This window comes from Pseudopodoces humilis, chromosome 17, assembly GCF_049639895.1.
Source record: "Pseudopodoces humilis isolate 2021_Gansu_Grassland_sample_001 chromosome 17, ASM4963989v1, whole genome shotgun sequence".
NCBI lineage: Eukaryota > Metazoa > Chordata > Aves > Passeriformes > Paridae > Pseudopodoces > Pseudopodoces humilis.
The window spans coordinates 17,011,381-17,034,029 of record NC_142216.1 but is presented as its reverse complement, the minus strand read 5'-3'; the positions used below and the strand labels follow the sequence as shown (position 1 = coordinate 17,034,029).

Sequence of the window (22,649 nt, the reverse complement as noted above, 5' to 3'; positions counted from 1 at the left end):
GAAGCCCTTCAGGCTGAGACACTGAGGGAGCCCTGGGCAGCTCTCCCTGCTCCTCTCAAGATCAGCAACCTGCCAGGGACATCGACAGCCCTGATGCGTCCCAGAGCATTGAGCTGGCCAGGGAAAGCAGGAAGCAAAACCAGGAGCCCAGCTAGAGCCAGAGAAGCGTTCCCAGGAGCAGCTGGCAGAGCCACAAGTGTCCTGCAGCTACCAGTGGCCACCCCAGGGCTCCCAGGACGCCGTGCCTGAGCCAGGCGGGGACAGCCCGAGCTCGGTGGCAGACGGTCCTCAGGAGAGCATGGAGGTTGTGGGGTCTCCAGGAGGCTCAGCCGAGACAGCCCTCAGACCCCAGTAGGGCATACACAGTCATAGGAGAGCCCTTCTGGGATAGATGTAAATAAATTAAGATAGGTTAGGATAAGTTAGGATATATATAAGTTAGGATAGATGTTAAATAAAAGATTCTCTCTTAGAGCTGTCAGAGTGTTCCTTCTGTTCTGGATTTGACTGGGAGAGGGATCCCTTCTTCCCAGGCACTGCCTCAGTGCTGGGTTTGGGTTCAGGATGGGAACGCTGTGGAATTCTGAACTCCTTGGTTTGATTTCAGGTCCTGTTTCTCTTCTGGGCCTGAGGAAGTATCAGTTTCAACCCTCAGAGGCGTTTTTCCAGGTGCACCTGTTCCCACAGCCCTTTTTACTGCTGCTGGGAGCGGTAGGAGTGGTTTGCAGGGCTTTGGGACCGGAGCTATGCGCTGCCGGTTTCTGTGTGAGCCCCAGCCGGACAGAGCGAGCTCCCACCCCGCCGCACCGAGGGCCCGGGGCCCCGCCGCGCATGCGCGTCATTGGGGCGGCAGCGCCCCCCTGGATCTGCGCGTGCGCAGCTCTCGGCCTGACGCAAGGCCGCTGCAATCGCCCTGCGCTTTATCCTGTCCGACCTTGAGTGCGCGGCCGCCGCAGGACCCGGAGTGTTCTCACTGCGCCGGTGTCCGCCGCGTCGCTTGGCTGCCCGTGTCCTGCCCCGGCGTGATTCAGCCGGGACAGCGAGCTCTGTGCCGGTGTCGGGAAGCCGGCGTGCAGCTGCGCCGCCGTCGCACGAGTTCGGCCGTCTCGCCGAAAGCGAGCGGCGCGATCAGGCATTATTGCGGGCAGCCCTCTGCGGGGGTCCTGCAGCGCGGCTCGGCCCCCCCGCGGCCCACGTGGGTGGAGGTTTCCAGAAGAGCCGCGGCCCCGCGCGCCCCGACCGCCGCCATGCTGAGCGCGAGCCGCCTGCCCCTGCTGCTGCCGCGCGCCGCACCCGCGCCGCCCGCGTGCCCCACGCAGGTCAGAGCTCTGAGGGGGACAGCGAGGGGCCGGGGATCGGCGCGGGGCCGGGGGGACAGTGAGGGGCTGCGGAGACAGCGCAGGGCCGGGGGACAGCGCGGGGCCGGGGGACGGCGCGGGGCCGGGGATCGGCGCGGGGCCGGGGGACGGCGAGGGGCTGCGTGGCGCTGTGCGTTTGCCATAGACACGGCGGGGGGACCGCGGGCTGTGGGAGCGGCAAAGGGCGCTGCCCGCGGGAGAGTCCGGGCCCAGGCCGCGGCTCCTCAGTGCTCAGATTTTATTTAGAGAAGGCTTATGAGGGTGCATGAGGATGCGGGCCTGGAGGGTGTAGAGGAGCCTGTTTTGCGTGTTTGAGTCGGTTTGCTGTTAGGGAAGTTTGTGGGAAGGCCGCTCGGTTCCTCACCGTCCGTGCGATGGTGGCAGCGGGGATCGGGCTGGGGAGGGCACGCGGTGGCGATTTAGGGACAGGCGGGGACCGCAGATCCCCCGCACTGTGCTGGCCCTGCTGGTTCTGTGCACTGGGCCTGGGCCTTACGTCTTTAAATAGCAGCAGAAGAGTCACGGCTCGGTGCGGTTGGCATGAATTTATCTTGTCAGAAGTTAGTTCTTACTCAGAAGGAAGGATAATGCTTCCTGAGCTCTCCGGGATGCAGCTTGGCACGTGCAGAGGGGTGAAGCTGGAGTTGTGCAGCAGAGTCGCAGCTGCAGGTTCCTAAAAGGATGCTGTGGGGCATTTGTTGCTGACCAGGCACAAAGCTCTGAGAAATGGCGTTAATGTTTATCTGCTGCTATTCGTGGACCGAAGGTTCAGGGTTGGCCTACTGAGATGTCTTTTGCCACAGATTATTCTGTATGAGAGAAGAAGCTCAGTTCTGGTCATAGAAATTAGCGTTATGGGAGATTAATTAGTGCAATAATTCGGGAGGCTGTTTATGTGAGTCTGAGTCTTGCTCAAATTCTTTGTTCCTTTGCATAAAGAGCATACTCTTAGTAGGACAGTGTTGTTTCAGACATTGTCTGCCTCTGAAAGCCTTGGTTTGAAGACGTCTTGATGCTTTAAACTAAATTCTCATTAGAATGTCTCTGTTTTACAGACATTTTGGAATGGCCTCAGCCAAAATGTTCTCAGAGCAGCATCCAGCAGGAAATACGCGTAAGTGTTCCTTGGGGAGGTCGTGTTTGGCTGTTGGTGTTTATATTTACCCTCTTGCTGATACCAGAGCTGATTATTGGAGCCAGGGATTGGGTAAGAGAGCCAAACCAGCAGAATAAAACAAGAACCTCTGCCCATAACTTTTCCAAGGCTGTTTCTTTATTTCTTGTTTCTCTCCAGGGAAGCTTGGAGAATTGATGTTCCCTGCTGCTCCCCCACCAGCAGTGCCCACAAAACATGGATTGCTGAGATTTGTTTGATTAAAACCAACCAAACAAAAAGTAAAACAAAAACCAAAACAAAAACCCTGATGGAGCAAATTGTTTTACACTGCCATGAAATGGGTGATGCCTGGATCCCTTCCCCTGCAGATGAAATTCATTTCAAACATGCATTTGAATCACTCCTTTTCCCTGTTGCTGGATAATGGGAGAAGGGAGCAGTTGGTTTTGTGACTTACTCAGATGTTTGTGGCTGATGGTGATTCAGGCCATGGGCTGGGAAATCTGTTTGTGTTGGGAAAGCTGGGTCTGACTGGATACAGCTTAGTGTTCCAAGCTCACTGCTCTGTTACTGGAACTGGAGTTGGAGCCCCTGGCAGCTTGGGCACAGAGAGGGTGACATTCCTGGAAATAAACACGGTCCTGCTCTGCTCAGAATGCCTTCTCTATCCCAGAACATGCCTTTGTAAGCAAAGTTGTGGTTCAGGAGTTCTCTGAGCCTCAGAGGGAGTAATGCACCCTTCCCAGAGAGAGGAGGGGGCTTCAGATTTGTTTTGTGTGAGAACCACTCTCATTTTTCAGGATTAAATTTACCTGTTGCTCCTGAGGATCAGATAAGTGCTTTGCTTTGACTCTGGCCCAGAGCACTCTGCATGGGCCAAGTGATTTATTGCTGTGGTTTCTTCTCCCCATGCTAAGCAATAATAAATAAACAAATGCAATTTATTCAGATGAATGTTTCCAAACAAATTTGAACACCAGGGTTGCCTAGCTGAGGCTGTCCCTGGCTCCCTGGCAGTGCCCAAGGCCAGGCTGAACAGGGCTTGGAGCACCCTGAGACAGTGGAAGGTGTCCCTGCCCATGGCAGGGGTGGCACTGGATGAGCTTTAAGGTCCCTCCAACCCAAACCAGTCTGGGATTCTGTGATCAGAACTGACCCAAAACAACTCCTGTCTGTAGGGACAGAGTAAGTTGTGACTTTCTTGAAACCAAGCTCTTAAGGGTTGTTGAGGAGATACAGATGTATGTAGTGAAGATATTCTGGGCTAGAATAATATTTTATATGCTGGTTTTAATAAGTAAGGGTTTACCTGTAAGTGATCTGGTTCAGAACAAAGGCACAAGGTTTAATTGCAGTGTAAGAGTCAGAGAACACCTTAGGTCAGGATACAGCCTGGATTTGCTTCAACATTGAGTGGAAAATCGCTTGGTCCTGTCTTTGGGACTGAACGTGTTTTTGCTATGTAGTTATTTTCCTTCATTGGTAATTTTACTTTCCCCTGATGTGCTCTCCAGCTCCGAAGCGATCAAAGGTGCCGTTATTGGGATTGACCTGGGTACCACCAACTCCTGCGTGGCTGTCATGGAAGGGAAACAGGCAAAGGTGAGTAACATGGGAGTGATACCTGTGGGGTGTCCCCGAGGTGAGGGTGCGGCTGTCACGCTTCCCCTTGTCCCCAGGTGCTGGGTAACGCGGGGGGAGCCCGCACCACGCCGTCCGTGGTGGCGTTCACGGCCGAGGGCGAGTGCCTGGTGGGGATGCCAGCCAAGCGCCAGGCGGTCACCAACCCCCACAACACCTTCTACGCCACCAAGCGCTTCATCAGCCGCTGCTTTGACGACTCTGAAGTGAAGAAGGACATGTGAGTCAGGGGCCAGTGCCACTGCCAGCACCAGGGCAGCAAACACCGGGGGTAGCACCACCTGCTCTGCTTCAAAACGCTGCCCTGTGGGAAGTGGCCATGCTGTGTTCAGTTGCATTCACTGCTCACCATGTTAAGGCTTTCAGAGAAGAAGAAAAAAGGCTTGCTGATGCTTGCAGGGCAGACTTTTCTAATTCTTGAGGGTGTTTGCAATCAAAGCTGTGTGATCATACCTCAGGCCTGTGATGAAACGAGGTGTCTGATTAAAGCAGCAGAGAACAATGCAGTGTGTAAGCTCTCTGCAGGGCTGATGCATAGGCATGACTCCTGTCTGTGTATTTGATGACTTAATTATCTTTTTTTGAGACCTTAAATAGGGTGTAATACATATTTTTCTGACTTGTCTCAAACACTTAAAAAGTTGGTATATGTGCATTATTTGTACCATACAAGTGTTGGCAGTGGCAATCTGTAATTGGTACTTCTGGGACTTGATCTGGGGCTGTTGCTGGCCAGTTCATTGTTCTTTGTTTAGAACTGCACTTGTTTATCTGCTGATACTGATGGTCAGGGGTTTATGCTGCTGCAGAAACTGAGTGTGAATTCTGGTGGTTTTCAGTAAGAACGTCCCATTTAAGATTGTCCGTGCCTCCAATGGAGATGCCTGGGTGGAGGCTCATGGGAAGCTCTATTCTCCCAGCCAGATCGGTGCCTTTGTTCTCATGAAGATGAAGGAGACTGCAGGTGGGTACAGCTTGCTCTTTGCTGCCTCTCTGCTTGGTACATGGAAGTGCTGCAGCCAGAACCGCGCTTCCTGGGTGCCAGACCCTCACAGGGCAGGGCTGTGGATGGGGGAAGGGAGCAGGCTAGGAGGCCTCAATGAAGATCAGTGCCTGCCTCAGTCTTGGATCTTTGGCAAAATATCAGTGCTTTACTTCAAAGATACTCATACCAGAACCGGTTGCTGATTGATTCTGATTTTAATTGAATTCACACTCACTCAGGAAGGGGAGCTCCATTTCCTTGGAAGCTGCAGTCCTTGTGTCTCCCTGGCTGCTGCTGAGCATGAGCTGGGGCAGCCAGGCTTGGAGTGGCTTTGCTCCTACTCAGCTGCACACAGGGAGAGAGGGAGTGTTCAGGGGACCCAGTTCTTGGGCCCTGATAGCCAGTTAGCCAGTGGTGACTTTAAATCTTCACTGGGGAAAATACCCACTGGCCTGGAGAAATGTTCTTCTCTTTCTCAATTCCTAAAGTGGTTTCTGGGGAAACTGAGTGTAGTACAGAGAGGGAACAGTCAGTAGTGCCTTCTGCACCCTTACTTGTTAAACAGTGTGTCTAGTGAGTGTGAGGAGGGCAGGACTAAAGCTTCATCCAGAGGTGGTTGTATTTTCTGTATTAGGTCCTGGACACTTGCTAAAGCTCCACCCAGCAGTAAAATACAAATATGTGGTGTGTGAGCATTTAGAGATGACAGATGATTTGAGGGTGAGGTTCCTCTGCCTTCAGCAGGGATCTCCTTCCTGGGGGGGTGTTGGCTTTTGGCCTGGGTGCTGCATGATTTCAGCTGTGGCTCTGCAGGCAGCAGAGAGCAGTGCAGTGTGTAAGCTCTGTGCAGGGCTGCTGCAGAGCTGTGAGTCCTGTCTGTGCATCCTCACTGCATCGAGCACATCGGCATTTTTTAGCAGGTCTCAATGTGCATTTGATGACTTTTTACCTTAAAATAAGGTATAATATATATTTTTCTGACATCTGCTGTCTTAAACACTTATAAAGTTGGGACATGTACATAGTTTGTATTAAGTGTTAGCAACAGCAGATTCTATAAATGGGATAAAAATTAGTAACTTTTAAGTACCTCACATGCAGAAAAATGGAGTACAGCTTCAGCCTCACACTCTAAAAAGACAAACTCTCAGATAAATTCATTAAAGTGGCATCTAGTTACTGATGGAATTGCAGAGGTGCACTGCTGTGCTGCCAGAAGTCTACGAACTATTCTCTGTTTTGTGGAAGGACTGGAATTCTGCGCAGCTCCGTCTACATCTTCCCAGAAAACGGCAAGCCTGTCTCCTATTAGTTGAGAGAAATAATTTCAAGTTAGTTATTAATGGAGAGAGACTATTTACAAAAACATGTAGTGGTGGGTTGGGGGCTAGATTCAAACAGTGGGTTTGGGTTAGACAGTAGGAAGAAACTCTTCCTGGGAGAGTGGGGAGGCCCTGGCACAGGGTGCCCAGGGAAGCTGTGGCTGCCCCTGGATCCCTGGCAGTGCCCAAGGCCAGTGGATGGGGCTTGGAGCAGCCTGGGACAGTGGCAGGTGTCCCTGCCATGGCAGGGGCTGGGATGAGATGAGCCTCCCGCCCATTTTCTGATTCTGTGAAGGATAACTTGGTGTTCTTACAAGGATAATTTCTGGTTTGTGTCCTTTTTCTTCCAGAAAATTACCTGGGACACGCAGCAAAGAACGCCGTAATCACAGTCCCTGCTTACTTCAATGATTCTCAGAGACAGGTACTCATCAAGCTGGGAGATTTTAGGGCTCATAAATCGCATCCAGTTCGTCTCAGCAGTCAGCACTCTCCCCTTTCCTCCTCAGGCTACCAAAGATGCTGGGCAGATTGCTGGCTTGAACGTCCTGAGGGTGATTAATGAACCCACAGCAGCTGCACTTGCCTATGGGCTGGACAAGTCTGAAGACAAAGTGTAAGTGCGTGTGCATAGCACCAGCCCTCTGAAACAAACCTGCTGGGATTTGCCTCCTCTGCTTGCTGACTTTGAGAGCACTGCTTGGAGTTCTGCCAGGGTGGACTTAGAGCTGTGAGATCTCTGTAATGTCACCTCTGTTCTGTGCCAGCCAGCCTTGCTAATGAGAGAGAGTTCATAACTTGCAGCTACAACTTAATTATTCAAGCTGAGTGTCAATTTAGGTACCTTACTCGCCAGCAGGGGTGGGTGTGGCTGAGGACAGCTGGGTGACAGGCTGTCACCAGAGGTGCTGCTGGGCAGCAGGGGAGCTATGCTGAGCTGTGCCAGCTCCCCTTGCAGCTCCCCTGCCTGCATTCAACCCCCTGTCACTGTCAGGGGTGGTTACAGAAGTGCAGGCTTTTGTTACACATTCTGTATTTCTGAGGTACTGATAATGCTGGGAAAGCCTCACATTTTGATAAAAAAAGCATTTTCATAATAGTTCAGGTGTCCCTGCTCTTGTCATTGGATGTGAGAGTGTCTGGTTTTGGAGAGGCAGGAGCTGCCCTCTCTGAAAAAATGGACAAGGTCAGGCTTGGTGCAGCACATCTTCCAGTCCCACATGGACTCTGAGTGCTCAGGGGGTATGGACACGTTGAGATGGTTCACTGCTGTCTCTAGAGATGCTTTGAATTTGTGTGGGCAGCTGTGTGAGCTCTGCACATCATCTCTTGAGGATGGGGAGTCTCACCTTTGTACTGCCTTTCTCCTTGCAGCATCGCAGTCTATGACCTGGGTGGTGGCACTTTTGATATCTCTGTGTTGGAAATCCAGAAGGGAGTCTTTGAGGTGAAGTCCACCAACGGTGACACATTCTTGGGTGGAGAAGATTTTGACCAGGCTTTGCTACAGTATATTGTGAAAGAGTTCAAGAGGGAGGTAAGATGTCTCTCCAGAGCACAGTCCTGTGTTACACTGCTGTTCAGCCTCACTTCTGTAGAAGAGAGAATTCTCTTCAATTCTTAGCACTTGATTTGTCACCTCTGTCTGGAATTTAAGAGGATTAAGCACTTTTTAGCCAGCTTCCACTTCTTACACTTGTTTTTTTGAAGTGGAATATTCCTTTCCTGAAGACAGAATAGCAGAACTTCTGCCTTTTCTTCTCTCTGGTATAGCAGGACTGTCCTGCACACAGTCTGCTTATGTTTCAAAGTAAACATCTGTGGTGCAGTTGAAGTGACAGGACAGATGCAACCAAGAGTTGCTGGGAGGAACCTGCAATGTAATTCCAACAATTCCTTTGCTAGTTCAGTCCTGTCTTCTCACTCTGTGCTGCAGCAGCCTTTCCGAGCTTCAGTGTGTACCTCACTGAATGGCTGCTTGCAGAGCAGAGAGGGCTGGCAGGTTGGAATGCTGAGTACACCTGGAGCAGGGAGAGAGCAGCACAGTGCACATGGCTGTCTGCTCTAGGAAAAGCTGCTCAGTCAAGAGCTCTGAGAAGGTGACCTGCAGGGAAGTGACTCCTGAGCAGGCACAGAGAGTCTGTTAACCCTGTTTTTGTCACACAGACGGGAGTTGATCTGACTAAAGACAACATGGCCCTTCAGAGGGTGAGAGAAGCGTCAGAGAAAGCCAAGTGTGAGCTTTCATCATCTGTGCAGGTACGTGCCTGGCTCCAGAGCATCCACTACAACACTGAGAGACACTGAGTTCTGCACTGGGTTTGTTTACAAAGCTCTCTTGACACGTATCTTCTGTGTAACTGGCACAGCAGGTCACTCAGCAGGGTGGGCTGCAGAGCACGGGGAGCTGCTGGAAGCTGAGTTGTTGGGTGCTGAGTTTTGCCCTTTTTTCTGGCACCACATCATCTGATCTTGCAGGAAATGTGACCTTGTTGCCAACCTGTTCTGTACTTCAGAAGTGTGATGGGCATCAGGGAATTCAGCCAGTGCTGCTGGGTTACTGGAACCACTTGCAGCTCTGTACAAGCAGTTCCAAAACCTTGGTGTTACTCATTCCACTGAAGCAGCTAATTTGTGTAGTAATTCCTATACAGAATCTTGACTTATTTGCCTATAGATGAGTTGTCTGGACAATGGGCAGCAGCCACCCTCCCTCCTTTTTTCCATCAGCTTTGTATATTAATGCAGTCAAGCATGTCTTTTATTCATTACTGAATAAGGAACTGGAGAAGCAGCAAGTTGGGAGTGTAATAGTCCTGGCTAAGTAAAATTAAGGTCAATTATATAGTAATTGAAATGGGGACTCTGCCAAGTTCTAGGTTCTGAATAAGCATCTTTAATTTTATCTGATGGTGGTCTTTTTACTGGCCAGTGGGGAGCTCATAGCAAGGAGCTGAGGGCAGTCACAATGGCTGCATAGTTCTGCCAGAGACATAGCAGGCTCTGTTTTATGAGCTCAAGAGCTGGCAAATGCAGTTTGTTCATACCAGGAAAGATGAATTCCTTAACTCTTGAGCAGTGAAGTGAAAACTTCACTTCAACTTGCTTTTGGTCCCGTTTTCCCCCAATACTTTTGACCATGCTGTGTATAAAGTGAGTGCACACCTCTGGTCAGCAGCATGGCTTTAATTATTGTGTAAACTTAATCTCCAGAGCTTAAAGCACTAGTGCTTTAATTGCTTTGGATTGTAGTGTCTTTTGATGTCAACATGACTCAGCACTTGAATCAGATGATTTCAGTATAAGATTTGCTTTAAAAATCCAGCATGTGACAAACAGCCATAAGCAAGTGGGAATTATGGTTCCTTGCTCTAATTCACTTTGTGTTAAATGGCAGCAGAGTGGCTGTTGAACATGAGCTGTTGGTATTTAGAGAACAGCCAGGAGAGAAGGAAAGACCTTCAAGGAATTTACCTGGTGTGGAATGTGAGTCAGTTGGCAGAATCTTTGGAGCTCTGCAGGTGGGCTTCTGGGTTGTGCTGAAGGAACAGCATTAAGGTTGTCACTTCCAGTGTTTCTGCTCTTACCTCCTGGCTGTGACAAATTGTTTTGCTCAACAGTGAAAGACCTTGAAGTAACAATATTAAAGTTGGGGTTTAACAGTTGTAACCATGAGGTGTGGAACAAAATATTTGTCCTCTTTCTGAAATGTCAAACATAAAAGTGCCTACTGCCACTTAAATGGGGCTGGAGGGTAACAGCCACGCAGATGCCTCATTACAGGCCAAGCAGAACTTGTAAGATGATGTAAAGCCCATTCCTGGTTTTCCCTGAACCTGTTTCCATGCCACAGACTGACATCAACCTGCCCTACCTGACCATGGATGCCTCTGGACCAAAGCACTTGAACATGAAGCTGAGTCGGGCACAGTTTGAGGGCATCGTGGCTGACCTGATCAAGAGGACAGTGGCCCCCTGCCAGAAAGCCATGCAGGATGCTGAAGTCAGCAAGAGTGACATTGGGGAAGTCATCCTGGTCGGTGGCATGACCAGAATGCCAAAGGTATGAGCTCAGGGCCTGTTCAGGCAGGGCTGGCACAGTTGCCCTGTGCTTGCTGTTTGGGGGATCAGAGGAGCCAGAGTCTCAGGGCAGATCCTCTGTGAGGTTCCCATGGGAGCACTGCCCAGAACCTCTCTTGTTTGCTTATCTCAGCTGGGGCTCAGGCTGAGCTGCACTGTACAGAGTCAAGGGGCACGTGCTGGGAGGTGAAAGCCCAGCTGCAGCTGCCATTGTGTGCATGGGACACGAGCAGCATTGCTGAGAGGGACAGGGTGTTGCCTCTTGTTGTGGGCTCAGTGTGGTAAAGGTGCATTTCAGTGACAGCCACTTGTCAGCAATCTGTGCCTTCCAAGGGATTTCCAGCACTTCCGGCTGTGAAGAACCTGCATGAGCAGAACCCCTCTGGTACCTGCTGGTTGTGTGTAATCAGAGGCTGCTGTTGGCAGGCCCATTTACCTGGCTCTTCCAGACACTCCTTATCTAAAACCTGGCCCTTCCGATCTGTGGAGATGAGCACAGCAGGTAGCTTTAAAGCCTGCTGTGCTGACATGCACAATTGTGCAGATAAGTGCTGTCTGCAGGTGATTTACTGCTCCTGTTCCAGCCATGCCTGCTGCTCCTCCATCCCAGAGCCGAACAGGGATGTTCACTGCGCCCTCCAAGGGTAGGTGCAGCCTGGCCTTTCCTGCAGAGAGCACCAGAATCTCACTCCAGAGGGATCTCTCAGGCTTGGACTGTTTGTTGCTTCATGATTTGCGGGTCCCCTCTAGGACAGTAGGTGTGTGCGTGGTCCTGCTTGGGGTTGATTTTGGGTTTGGTGGGAAGGTTTTTCTTCCTGTATTAATGAGCCTGGTAGCTGGAGGTGATATTGGTGTGAGCAGAAGGTCACCCAGGCAGAGGAGCCAGAACAGCAAGATAAACAGAAGCTCCTGCTCTGGCCAAAGCTCAAGTGAAGTAACTGCTATATGTTCCCAAAGTCCTTGTTGTTCAACTGGATAAAGGAAAAATGGTGTGATTACCTGTGTAGAATGTGATGACAAACACAAAACCTTTTCCTGAGAGATTGTATCCTTTAGGGGTTGAAGACAGAACTTAAATACTGGTCTTTATTTTTCCTTCTTCCCCTTATAAGCCCCAGCATATGTGGCTTTGAGCTGACAGAATGCTTTCCTGCGTGCGTGTAGCTCTGCCTCTGAAATTGGTGCCAGTGTGTTGTACACAGCCAAACCTTCTCTTGGGCACCTTGTTCTGCTCTCTTCCCCTGCTAGGAGGGAATGTGGCTTCTCTGGAGCTCTGCCATGGCCAGTACTCCAGGAGATGGACCGTGGGTGGCTACAAGTATTGTTTTGTACTGTAAAATACACCTCCAGAGGGAAAGACTAGCATTTAATGCATTACATGCTGTCACACAGAGTCCTCCTCTGTAATGAGCACTCTGGACCGGTGTCTCCTTGCTGCAGTGCACAGTTGGGTGTTTGCTTCCAGCCGTTCTCCAGGCACATCCCACTCACCTGTGCTGATGTGCCCAGCACCTGTACTGCAAGAGGAGGCCCAGCCCCACAGCCTTCCCTTGCAGGGCAGTTCTGAGCTGTGCTCTGGGGCAGACCCTCAGTGCATTCCTGTCCCGATGCTCCAGCAGGAAATCTGTTGGGATCACGGGCACAGTCCTTGGGAATGGGCAGAGCTGGCTGCAGAGCTCACAGTGCTGACAAAGCCCATCTCCTCTGCTGAAACAGCCCACCAAATAAAGAGTTGGAAAACACTGTTCTTCATACAATTCCCTTTTTTTTTCCCTTTGCTGCACACAAACCACATGAACTGTGCTGCTGTTTTTTTTTACCTTCCCTGTGCTCCTCCACAGCTGTACTGTCCTTGGCAGCTGTGTCCTGCTCAGTGTTGGCTTGCACAGTTCCCAGGGAGCGGTCCTTGACTCCCAGATAAGCCTGGGATGATCCCCTGGGAATGTGGCTAGGCTGTGGGAAGGCTCTGGTGGGGGCTGCCTGGCAGCTGGCACACAGGGCCTCTGGGGAAGGGGCTGTCTGGGCTGGAACGAGGGCATTCAGTGCTGTGCAGGAGGCTGGGCAGTGAGGGAGCAGGCACAGAGCTAAGGCTTCTGTCTCAGGCTTCCATGGCGGCAGCATAAGGACACAGCTGAGCCAAGCTGCTGTGGCTGTGGTGGTTCCCCCATGGATGAGCTGTGCTGTGTCTCCTCTCAGGTGCAGCAGACTGTGCAGGAACTGTTTGGCCGTGCTCCGAGCAAAGCGGTCAATCCTGACGAGGCTGTGGCCATTGGAGCAGCCATCCAAGGTGGGGTGTTGGCTGGTGATGTGACAGATGTGCTGCTGCTGGATGTAACTCCCCTCTCCCTGGGCATTGAGACTCTGGGAGGTGTCTTCACAAAGCTCATCAACAGGAATACCACCATCCCCACCAAGAAGAGCCAGGTAAGAGCTGACTTTGGATGGGTGGGACTGCTGGTGCTCTCAGACAGATGAGGAAAGGCCACCCAGAGCATCCCAGTAGATGGTTTTGCCTCTTCTGACAAGAGAAGCAGTGGAGAAATCAGGTTTGATGTCAGCCCCTCATTATTGGTGATTGGGATTATTGGTGTGCCCAAGAGGGGAGGGCAGTTGAGTTAATGATGCCAAGATCTGCCAGGATGTTTGTGGCCTGATGAGGGTTCTTGCAGTGTGTGTGCCATGATGTCAGTTGTCAACACGTCATTCTGAAGAAAGATTGTGTGGAGCCCTTCTGGGACTGAGCACCACGCCCGTGGGAGAGCCCTGGCTTGCCTGAGTGCCTCAGGAGGGGTTATCTTTGCATTGTCATGTCCTGGTGCCTTGGGTGTGATCCTTTCCTTCCCTTGGCACTGTCTGGGCCTGCTGCTGTGTGCTCTGTGATAATGCCTGAGCTGCCTGGGACGTGGGCTGCAGCCTGCTGCTTCAGGGGAGATGTTCTGGGGTGTGGTGGCTGCCCTGGAACCTGCTGCTGCCATGGATGGCCAGTTTTTGTGTCCCCAGGTGCATACAGGACAAGACAACGGTGAGCTTGGCTCTTGCTAGCCTTAATACCCTGGAGTTTTGTCAGAGGAACATGAGAACAGCAAGCATTTAATGATCTTTCCCTTCCAAGTAGCTTCCTTTTATTCCTTCTTCAGTCAGCTTGTAACTGCAGATATTTGTGTTCTAACTAGCTATACAGTAACTTCCTGTTCCTTTTCCATAGGTGTTTTCTACAGCTGCTGATGGGCAAACACAAGTGGAGATCAAAGTGTGCCAGGGAGAGAGAGAGATGGCCAGTGACAACAAGCTGCTTGGCCAGTTCACATTGGTACGTTGGCTTCTCTATTCCTGACCTTAGACCTGACCTTCTTGGAGACATTCAGAGCCTTCTCCATTTCATCTGCCCCCTGAAGGCAGTGTTGAAGGGGAGTCATCTTACAGAGGACATTTGACCCCTTTGTAGTACAAAAGCAGCTTCCAGGGGCACAGCCTGGCCCTAGGACAGCCTTTCTGTGGCTGAGGACCACCTGGTATTGAAGATGGATCTCGAAGTTTCTGAGCACTCCCATGTGGCACTGTGGCTACTGCAGCTTCAGGGCCTGGCCACCAGGAAGGGCTCTGGGTATAAAAAAGCCCGTGCAGTACCAGGACCAGCAGATAACCTGAATGCTGGCCTCTCCTCTGGTGTAGCAAAGATGGGAGCTGGAGCAGCTCCAGGATACCTGCAGTCCCCAGGGGAGCCCAGGCCAGCCTAGTGAGACCTTGGGAGTGGAGTTGGTGTGAGCCGAGGTGCCCAGGGTGTTAGTTTGTGACCTGGTTGGGATTGCAGTGTGTGTGCTATGATGTTAAACTGTCAACACGTCATTCTGAAGAATTGTGTGGAGACGTTGTGGACTGAGCCCACACCCTGCGCCCTGGGGAACAGATGTGTTCCAGGATTGCTGGGAGCAGAGAGGGGCTGCCCAACCAGCTCCCTGAGCAAAATGGGTTTGGTCAGTGCTGGCCAAGTTTGGCACTGTTAAACTGTTCAAGTTAGTGTGAACTTCCAAGGAAGAGCCCTGCTGAAAGGAAGGACTTTGCCTTTCTTTTGTCCTTTTGAAGGAAGCTGCCTCTCACTGTCTTAAAATGGTTCCCCAGAGGTGGCCAGTGAAATCTGTGTCCAGAACTGAGGAAATAGAGCATCCTGCCATAGCTGTGGAAGAGGGGCTTGAGTAGCAATAAAGCAGAACCTGTATCACCTTGGAACCAAACCTGGAGGTTCTCTCTTGTGGTTTCTGTGCACTTGTCCAGGGCAGAAACCTGGATCCTGTCAAGATACCAGTGCACAGCATGGTGCCAACAGGTACTTGGAGGACTCTGATCTGAGCTTTGGTTAGTTGTTCATTCAATATCAGATCCCCAGGGTGATGTGCCCAGCTCTGGTCCCCTGAGCTCTGTCCTTGTGGGAGCTGATGGCCAACCCTTGTCCTTGCTCAGGTCGGGATCCCTCCAGCACCACGGGGAGTGCCCCAGATCGAGGTCACCTTCGACATCGACGCCAACGGCATCGTGCACGTGTCAGCCAAGGACAAGGGCACCGGGCGGGAGCAGCAGAGTGAGTGCCCTGGGCCTGACAGGGAGGGCAGCAGGGGGTGCTGAGGGTGACACTGAGTGGCTCCAGGGACAACAGAGTGTGCTCCAGTGTTGCCTGGAGGGCGTCCCACTATCTGGGGTGGGGATGGAGCATGTGGCCACATGCTTGGGTCACCCCTACTCTTCAGCCTGTTGCCAGGGCAACACAGATGCAGCTGAAGTCATCTGAGCCTGTTATCCCCTGGAAGGGAGAGTGGGCAAAGGGATAAGTGAGAGCTGAGCTGTGGGGTTTTGTTCTAGGGCACTAAAGCTACTGTAAGCACACAGCCTCTGCCATCTCCAGTAACCTGCTGCCAGAGGCTGCTGCCAGTGGAGATGAAGCCCCTGCCTATGCCAATGTCAGGGCAGCCCTCACTGGCAGGATTTCACCAAATTCCAAGTGGTTTTGTCCTGTGTGACAGTCCTGCCTTGGTGTTGCCATCTGGAATACTTGCAGCAACACTTGAGCAGAGTGCAGCTGTTTCCAGCTGTGTACCAGTGCCCAGGTGTTGGGCACACAGGTTGGCTCACTCAGGGCTCACTGGTGTTGGTGCTCTGTCACTGAGGTGTTTGGGGCAGTCAGGTGTGCCCTGTGTTACCCTGTGGGGACAGAATTGGGCTTTGGGAAGGCAGCACCATGTGTGAGTTGTCTTGAGCTGTGCTGCTGGGAGCGCTGTTCTTTGGGAGCACACAGGGATTGCAGTCTGTGAGCCTGGCTGCATGAAGGTGCCAGCTTTTAATGGAGAACCAGGTCAGGAAGATCTCTGACTCCAGGGTGTGTCACGTACAGCTGAGCAGACCAGCCCTGTGCCAAGATTCTGTTTGTTTGTAATTATTCAATTATAAAGGTCTAGAGATTGAGATATTTTGAAGCAGCAGGTTTTCCCTGTGACCACCGTGTTCATTTTCTTCTGCTTAGGCTGGAAGTGTCTCCAGCTGGCAGGAGGCTCAGGGAGTTCAAGCTGTCAGTGAATTCTGCTCTGTGGTGCAGTGAAGTGTTGGGCCCCGTGTGCTGTAATTAATGACACAGTTGACACTTTCTAAAGCTCTGTGGTGGGTTCAGGAGATTAATTTGAAGCTTTTACAGATTCCCCTGATGGAAAATAAAATTTTCTTTTTCCTTGTGACTGGAAGGCTCTATACTGCCCTTCAGCTGTTCCTTGGAGAGAACCCTTGAGCAGTGAAGTGCTCAGTTAGCAGAAGTATTTACTATGCACAACTGGAGGTTGTACGCTGCTTTTAATCACACTGCTTGGCTTTTTGGCAGCAGTTTGGCACCCTGCTTGTTACTTGGATTTCCTTGGAGATCTTGGATGTGTGGCAGCCTTCTTCTGCTGAATAAAAGGCTCCTGGTGACAGGCAATCAGAATTACCTCTAACTGCCTGCCTGTAGGTAGATGTGGTCCTAATTACAAAACTGCTTATCCCACATCTGTGTCTAAAGAACACCTCTGTGTGTATCTTTGTTCAGGGTTCACTGACAAATACTCCACAGAAAAGTTCCTTTAAATTGTGATTGTAGCATGCACTTTTACGGGCTTTGAGATATCCTGGTCCTGTTGCAATTAAATTAGACTAATTCCTGCAGTAAAGCCTGAATATAGACTATGCTTTTTGACACTAATAAAGGGAAAAGACCAAGGAGGGGATGTGTAAGAGCCTGCCCATAGAATCATGCTCCAGTTCTTTATTAAGGGCAATGTGAGGAGCTGGGTGGGAAATGTTGTCTTACCATTTCACCAAGCCTGGGCTGCTTTCCAGCAGGGAAAGGAGTCTTTGGTGAAACCATTCCTTCTCTTTGGAATTTTTTGTTGGTTGGGGCTTTGCTGGAGGGTTTGTTTGTTTGTTTGAGGGGTTTTAGTTTTGATATTTTTTTTTTTTTTTAGTATTGGGGTTCTAATCTGTGATGCTCCTTTGGTTTGAGGTCTTTGGTGCACTCTCACTTTGCAGGAGGATTAACTGAAGACTGGCCAGAATGTCTTGCAAACCAGCAGGCAGGGAGTGTGTGGCAGAGCTGGGGAGTTGCAGATCCAGGAGATGAGGCTTTTGCCTTGCCAGCATCATCAGTGGCTCTTTAAAGAGTCACAGTGTTTGTCCTGCCCACGGGGCCTCCCTCGGTGCAGTCTCTGAGCGAGGCTGCTGCTGTTAGGCTGGGGAACAATCCTCTCCTCAAAGGTGAGAGCAGGTCCTTTATTCATGTTCTTCTCTGCTGCAGTTGTTATCCAGTCCTCTGGCGGCCTCAGCAAAGATGAAATTGAGAACATGGTGAAGAACGCAGAGAAATACGCGGAAGAGGACAGGCGGAGAAAGGTAACAGGGTCAGGGAGCAGAGGAACTGCTGCTTCCAGCACTCTGCTCTGAGCTGTGCCCACCCCTGGGGCTCTGCTCTGGGAGCTCTTACCCAAATCTCTGCTCCTTTCCTAACGTTGACGCTCCAGGGTTGCAGGAAGGTGTTTGCAGAGGCATTTGGACCTTGGGGTTGGATACGTTGCCCTGTGTGACTGCACTTCACTGCTCCCTGGGGAGTTCCTGGGATGTGGAGGCAGCAGTGAGCAAACTCACCTGCCTGCTGCTCATGGCAGACAGCTTTGCAGCTCTGGTGAGGGGTTTCGTAATTGTTGCTCTCCACTGTCCCCCTTGGCTCTGTGCATTTGGCACCTGGAATGCTGTGTCCGTGTGAGCATGCTGGCCTCAGTGCAGGTGGAGGAGGAGGTGATGGAAATCCTCACTGGCCTCATTGAGGAAAGACTGGCACTTGCCATGGAGGAGTGACTGAAGCTGTGCTACACACAGGATTAATGGGTGGAATTAATAGGTTTAATGAGGGTAGTACTGATGAATTATGCAACTAAATAGAGAGCATTGATTTTTAAGCAGACGCAGCACAGGCTGACTCTGGGATGTGGCATCAGCATATGTTTAGTGATTGCTGAAACTGGCACAAGGAATTGATCTGCATTGTGTCCTTCAGTCTGCAGGAGCCTGTCTGAGGTGTCCAGGCAGTGCTGTAAATGTTACCCCCAGCAGGGAAGGGATCAGAAAGGGACTGAAGGGGAGAAGGCATGGAATAAATTCCCAGGAAGCCAGCCCTGCCTGGCCTCAGAACCTCTAAAGCCACAAAGCAGTGGCTGATGGGCATTTGTAGGTTAGCTGGAGAACCTTCAAAGACCTTGCTCTGAAAGTCGCACTGTTTGAAAAACCTCATCATCACCCTGAAGCATAGGGGGAGGTCTGGCATCTGAAGAGGCTGCACTGGGAACTGTCCTGCTGCCTTACTTTGGATCTTAAACTGCTGGATAGGTTCTTCTCTGTTGTAATACTGAAGTGGGACTCACCCCTGTTCAGTGAGTTCACAGAGCAAGGTGATCAGGTTACTTTAACTAACACTTGACTGTAGTCAAGTTTTAGCTGTAGTTTTCAAAATTGCCTCGTTACACTTTTCTGATCCTGGTTTTACTGCCATGAAGCATCAGGAATGCATAAATGGGAATTTTTGTAATAAGGGACCACGAGTAAAACCACCCAGCATTTGAGTTGTCTCTAGTGCCCCTGTTGCTGAAGAATCTTCAGGATATTCTCCAAAAGCTCTGCTGCTTTCCCAAGGAGCAGAGTATGTTGTCCCTGAGGTGTCTGTCCTTTCCCATGTGCCAGCGTGTGGTGCATTGGTCACTTGTGGTTCAGAGGAGTGAAACCCTGAGGGCTGCCTGGCACAGACTCCTCTTAGGGCCCCGTGGGGCCACAGTGCACCTAGAAGTGAAGGCTTGCCTTTCTTCTTGCCCTGGTGCCATTAAGAAGGACTCTGGGTGGGAACTTTAGTGGAGTTTGGCAGTTTGGGGCATGAAATATTACCCCTTGTGTCACCAGTGGTGTGGGCAGCAGGCCTGACAAGCTCTCTCCCCCAGGAACGTGTGGAGGCCGTGAACATGGCCGAGGGCATCATCCACGACACGGAGTCCAAGATGGAAGAGTTCAAGGATCAGCTGCCAGCAGATGAGGTAGGTGGCTCCTGATCCTGGAGTGCTATAGCACATGAAATTCCTCACATTGCTCACATTCCCACTGAACTCTCAGCTGGATCTGGCCAGTGGCTCCAGCTCTGGCCGTGTTTCCATGCTGGGTGAAGGTGGTACAGCCCTGCACCTCTGGCTGTGGCCCTCAATGGGAGGGGTGAGTGTGGCTGAGGGGAGGATGGACAGACATCCTTAGGGGAACAGGGTTGGGTGCTGGCAGATAACCCTTTGCAAAGTGCAGGGTGGGTGTCACTGAGGCTGCGAGTGCCTGGGACTGCTGCTGAGAGGTTTGTGACAGAGCTGCGGCCTTGGCGTGGCCTTGCAGTGCTGTGATAAGGGCTGTGCCAGGGCTGGCTCCCCAGGGGGCTTGGCTCCAAGGCTGGAGATGGTGGACAGTGCCTGCCTTTGTTAGCACGGGGACAGAGGCAGAGCTGCTGTGCTCTGGCAGTGCACGCACAGTGCCCAAGAACCTGGGGGCAATAAATAGTAATCAGCATCCACCTAACTCCAGCTTTTCTCTCTTAGAAATTAAATGGATATTTAATATCCAGGAGTGCTTTTCACACCACCCTAAGGTGGTGAACTGTGAATTTCAAAAGCCAAGTTTAGAAGAGTGTGCCCAAATAACAAATTTAACAATTCTGGGAAGCAGAATTAAAGGGCTCCTGGGGGCTCTGAGGTGTCTGAGGGAATGCAGTTTGTTGGTAGCAGCCTCTGGTCAGTTAAGGGCTATTTCTCTGCCAGCAGACAGGGACAGGACAAAGGGCAGTGGTTTTAAACCCTGTGAGGATGGGAAGCCCTGCCACAGGGTGCCCAGAGCAGCTGTGGCTGCCCCTCGATCCCTGGAATTGTCCAAGGCCAGGTTGGACAGGGCTTGGAGCAACTTGGTTGAGTGGCCATGGCAGGGGGGTGGCATGAGGTGATCTTTAAGGTCCCTTCCCACCCACAGCATTCTGTCTGATACTGGCTGGCTCTTTCTTTGGAACTATGTGAGTTTCCTCTCCCTAAATCCCTGTTCCCTGCAGGGACTGTTTGCTGTGACTTCCCTGGGTAGGTGGGACAGCCTGTGCTGATGGTGGCCGTCACTGCTGTCCCCATTCTGTGCCCAGGAGCCCTCTGGGCAGGGGAGGAGGCAGTGCCAGCCTGGGCAGGGGCTGAGATGGCTCTGGGCCTGCTCTGTTGGTTTGCTCTGAGCTGCTGCTCCGTGGGCAGCCCTGGGACTGACCGGGGCAGGGTCAGCCCTGCTTGCCAGCTCCCCAGCAGGGCCTTAAACACCCATGGAGACCAGCTTGGTGTGGCTGCCCTGGCATGGCTGTGCCAGGTGAGCTGTGCCAGGCTCAGAGCATGGCCTTGGCCAGCTGTCAGGCCCTGCAGGGCTCTGTCCTTGGCACCTCTGCCCAGACAGCAAACAGGGCCCCATTAATGCCAACTGGGACACTGTTAGTGAAGTGGACAGGTGCCCACTGGGAACTGGGCACAGTCCTAGGCCCTGCAGACTTACTTTGAGGCTTAGCTTCATGGCTTCTGGCACGAAAAGGTGGTTTTGCTGTGGCCAAGGTGGTGAAATGACAGGATGGAGATTAACAGTTCACCAATTTCACCTTTGTGTCTTTTTTGCAGTGCAACAAATTAAAGGAAGAAATTGCTAAAATGAGAGAACTTCTGGCTCGTAAAGATAGTGAAACGGGAGAGAACATCAGGCAGGCAGCCACCAGCCTGCAGCAGGCTTCCCTGAAACTCTTTGAGATGGCATACAAGAAGGTAGGTGCATGGCCAACTCCCTTTCAGAGCCCTCACATGGGGAGGGGGGAGTCAGGACACCAAACTTTTGGGTGGGAGGTGGTGCTGGGCCTCTGCAGATCCCCCTGAGTGACACTGGCTGAAGGGGAAGCTGTGGAAGGTCAGGGAGAGTTGAAGGCCTGAAATCCTGGCCATGCTTCCAGGCTGGGTGTTCCGTTACTGTACAGCATTCCATGAAAAAGGGGAAGCTTCTAGTAAGGAGCATCCAGGAGAGCAAGGAGAGGGCTTTCCCCTCAGTGCCTGAAGGAGTAAAGTAACTCCAGAACTTACTCCATGATGATTGTAAAACACGATTCCTGTTCAGTATGCCTGAAGCCACAGTAAAGGCCATTGGGATTTTCTTCTCCACCTCCTTCCCAGTGGAAGGCCCTCCCACCCACTGGCACCTGGCCAGGCTGTGCTTTCCTGTGCAGGAAGGTGTCCCAGCATGGCTGTGGCACGGTGCCCAGGTGACCTTGGTGCTGAGCTGTCCTTACTGGGGACAGCTGCTTTCCTGATGTCAAACCAAACCTTCAGTGCTGCACTGGCAGCCTATTCCATCCCCGGGGAAAGGGAATAATGGGAAGATTGTTTCCTCCCTCTCAGAGCTCATGCAGAGATGAAGATTTCCCTTCTCAGTGGACGTTGCTCATTGCCCTGAAGGAGGGTTCTCCAGGCTGGAGCTGACCTGAGCAGCCAGCCAGGGAAAAATGGCCAGGAGAAGCAGTTTGTTGTTACCACGAGTAATAAACCCGTTTGTTCACAGATGGCCTCGGAGCGAGAGGGTTCTGGAAGTCCAGGAGATCAGAAGGAAGAGAAGCAATAAGGAGACTCTGTCTTGCCTTGACGAGAGAATGATGAAGAGGTCGATTTTCTTGATGCTTGGGAGAGAAGGGACCTTCCTGAGCAGCAAGGGGCAGAATTCAGACTTACTGTGTTTTTGCAGTATTCTAAATATAAAATTCTTCAATGTATAAACTTAGTGATGTGTCTGCTAGATAAATTGTCACTTGATGAAACTTAATTCATGCCAGATAAAGTTAGGAGTTTGGCCCTGGTGTGTTCCCCTGAGCACCTGGGGGGACTGGCTGATCATTTAATACTTGACACAACGGTGTAGTAAATCCGAGATCCAAGCTTGGAAACCATGTCATGAAATTGGAGGGTGGAGATGGGAATGTCTGGGAATGGGGAGGAGAATAAGGCCTGCATGGCCCCTCCATGTGGGTCTGAGGAGCTGGGGGCAGGTGGAGGCCTGTGAGCAGCAGGGGCAAGGCTGGGACTTCGCTGGAGACCATTTAGCCCTGAGCTAGGCTGGTACCTTTGTTCTGAAGGAAAGGGGCTACTTCAAACTCAGCTGTAACATTATTTCTTACAAAAGAGGCAGTGTGGAAGTTCAATACTTTGCTTGTCTGAGCCTTCTGCTCCATCCTGTGTCTGTTCTCTGCTTATGGTAAAACAGTTTCCTTGATAATAAAACTGTTACTGGATCCATTCTGGATTTTTTTAAAATAAAAGCAGAAAAGTGTCCAATGTGGAGTTCCCGGTCTCCTGGCCTTTGATGGAGAATAGAGCACTTTAGTGCCTGTGACAGCTGCAGAGGGAGAGTCAGGCAGCTGTAACTTTGTGAAATTTCTGCTTCATTCACAGGCACAGGAGCTTTCTGGTGTAAGGTTGGGCTCTTCTGAGAGTGTCAGTGCTGCTCTCCCGGGGTGCCCCAAGTCCTATGCCTGCAGTAGCAGTGGGCCTTCACCCTCAGGCACT

At 51.5% G+C, this 22,649-nt stretch overlaps 1 protein-coding gene and 2 non-coding genes across 3 annotated transcripts; all 3 read left to right on the top strand.

Annotated features, from left to right (window-relative positions):
* Positions 1–1,174: 1,174 nt before the first annotated feature.
* On the top strand, positions 1,175–22,424 carry HSPA9 (heat shock protein family A (Hsp70) member 9). The gene is made up of 17 exons (XM_014261111.2): positions 1,175–1,319; positions 2,414–2,472; positions 3,990–4,077; positions 4,155–4,336; positions 4,956–5,080; positions 6,774–6,847; positions 6,933–7,039; positions 7,798–7,960; positions 8,590–8,682; positions 10,277–10,486; positions 12,700–12,927; positions 13,709–13,813; positions 14,962–15,079; positions 17,312–17,406; positions 18,999–19,091; positions 20,727–20,867; positions 21,652–22,424. The coding sequence occupies exons 1-17, from the start codon at positions 1,248–1,250 to the stop codon at positions 21,709–21,711; spliced, it is 2,013 nt and encodes a 670-aa protein (XP_014116586.2). The 5' UTR covers positions 1,175–1,247; the 3' UTR covers positions 21,712–22,424.
* LOC148182989 (small nucleolar RNA SNORD63) lies at positions 13,178–13,249 on the top strand. The gene has a single exon (XR_015774057.1). It is a non-coding gene; the product is annotated as a small nucleolar RNA SNORD63 (small nucleolar RNA).
* Positions 14,320–14,388, top strand: LOC148182988 (small nucleolar RNA SNORD63). Its single transcript, XR_015774058.1, has one exon. It is a non-coding gene; the product is annotated as a small nucleolar RNA SNORD63 (small nucleolar RNA).
* Positions 22,425–22,649: the final 225 nt, after the last annotated feature.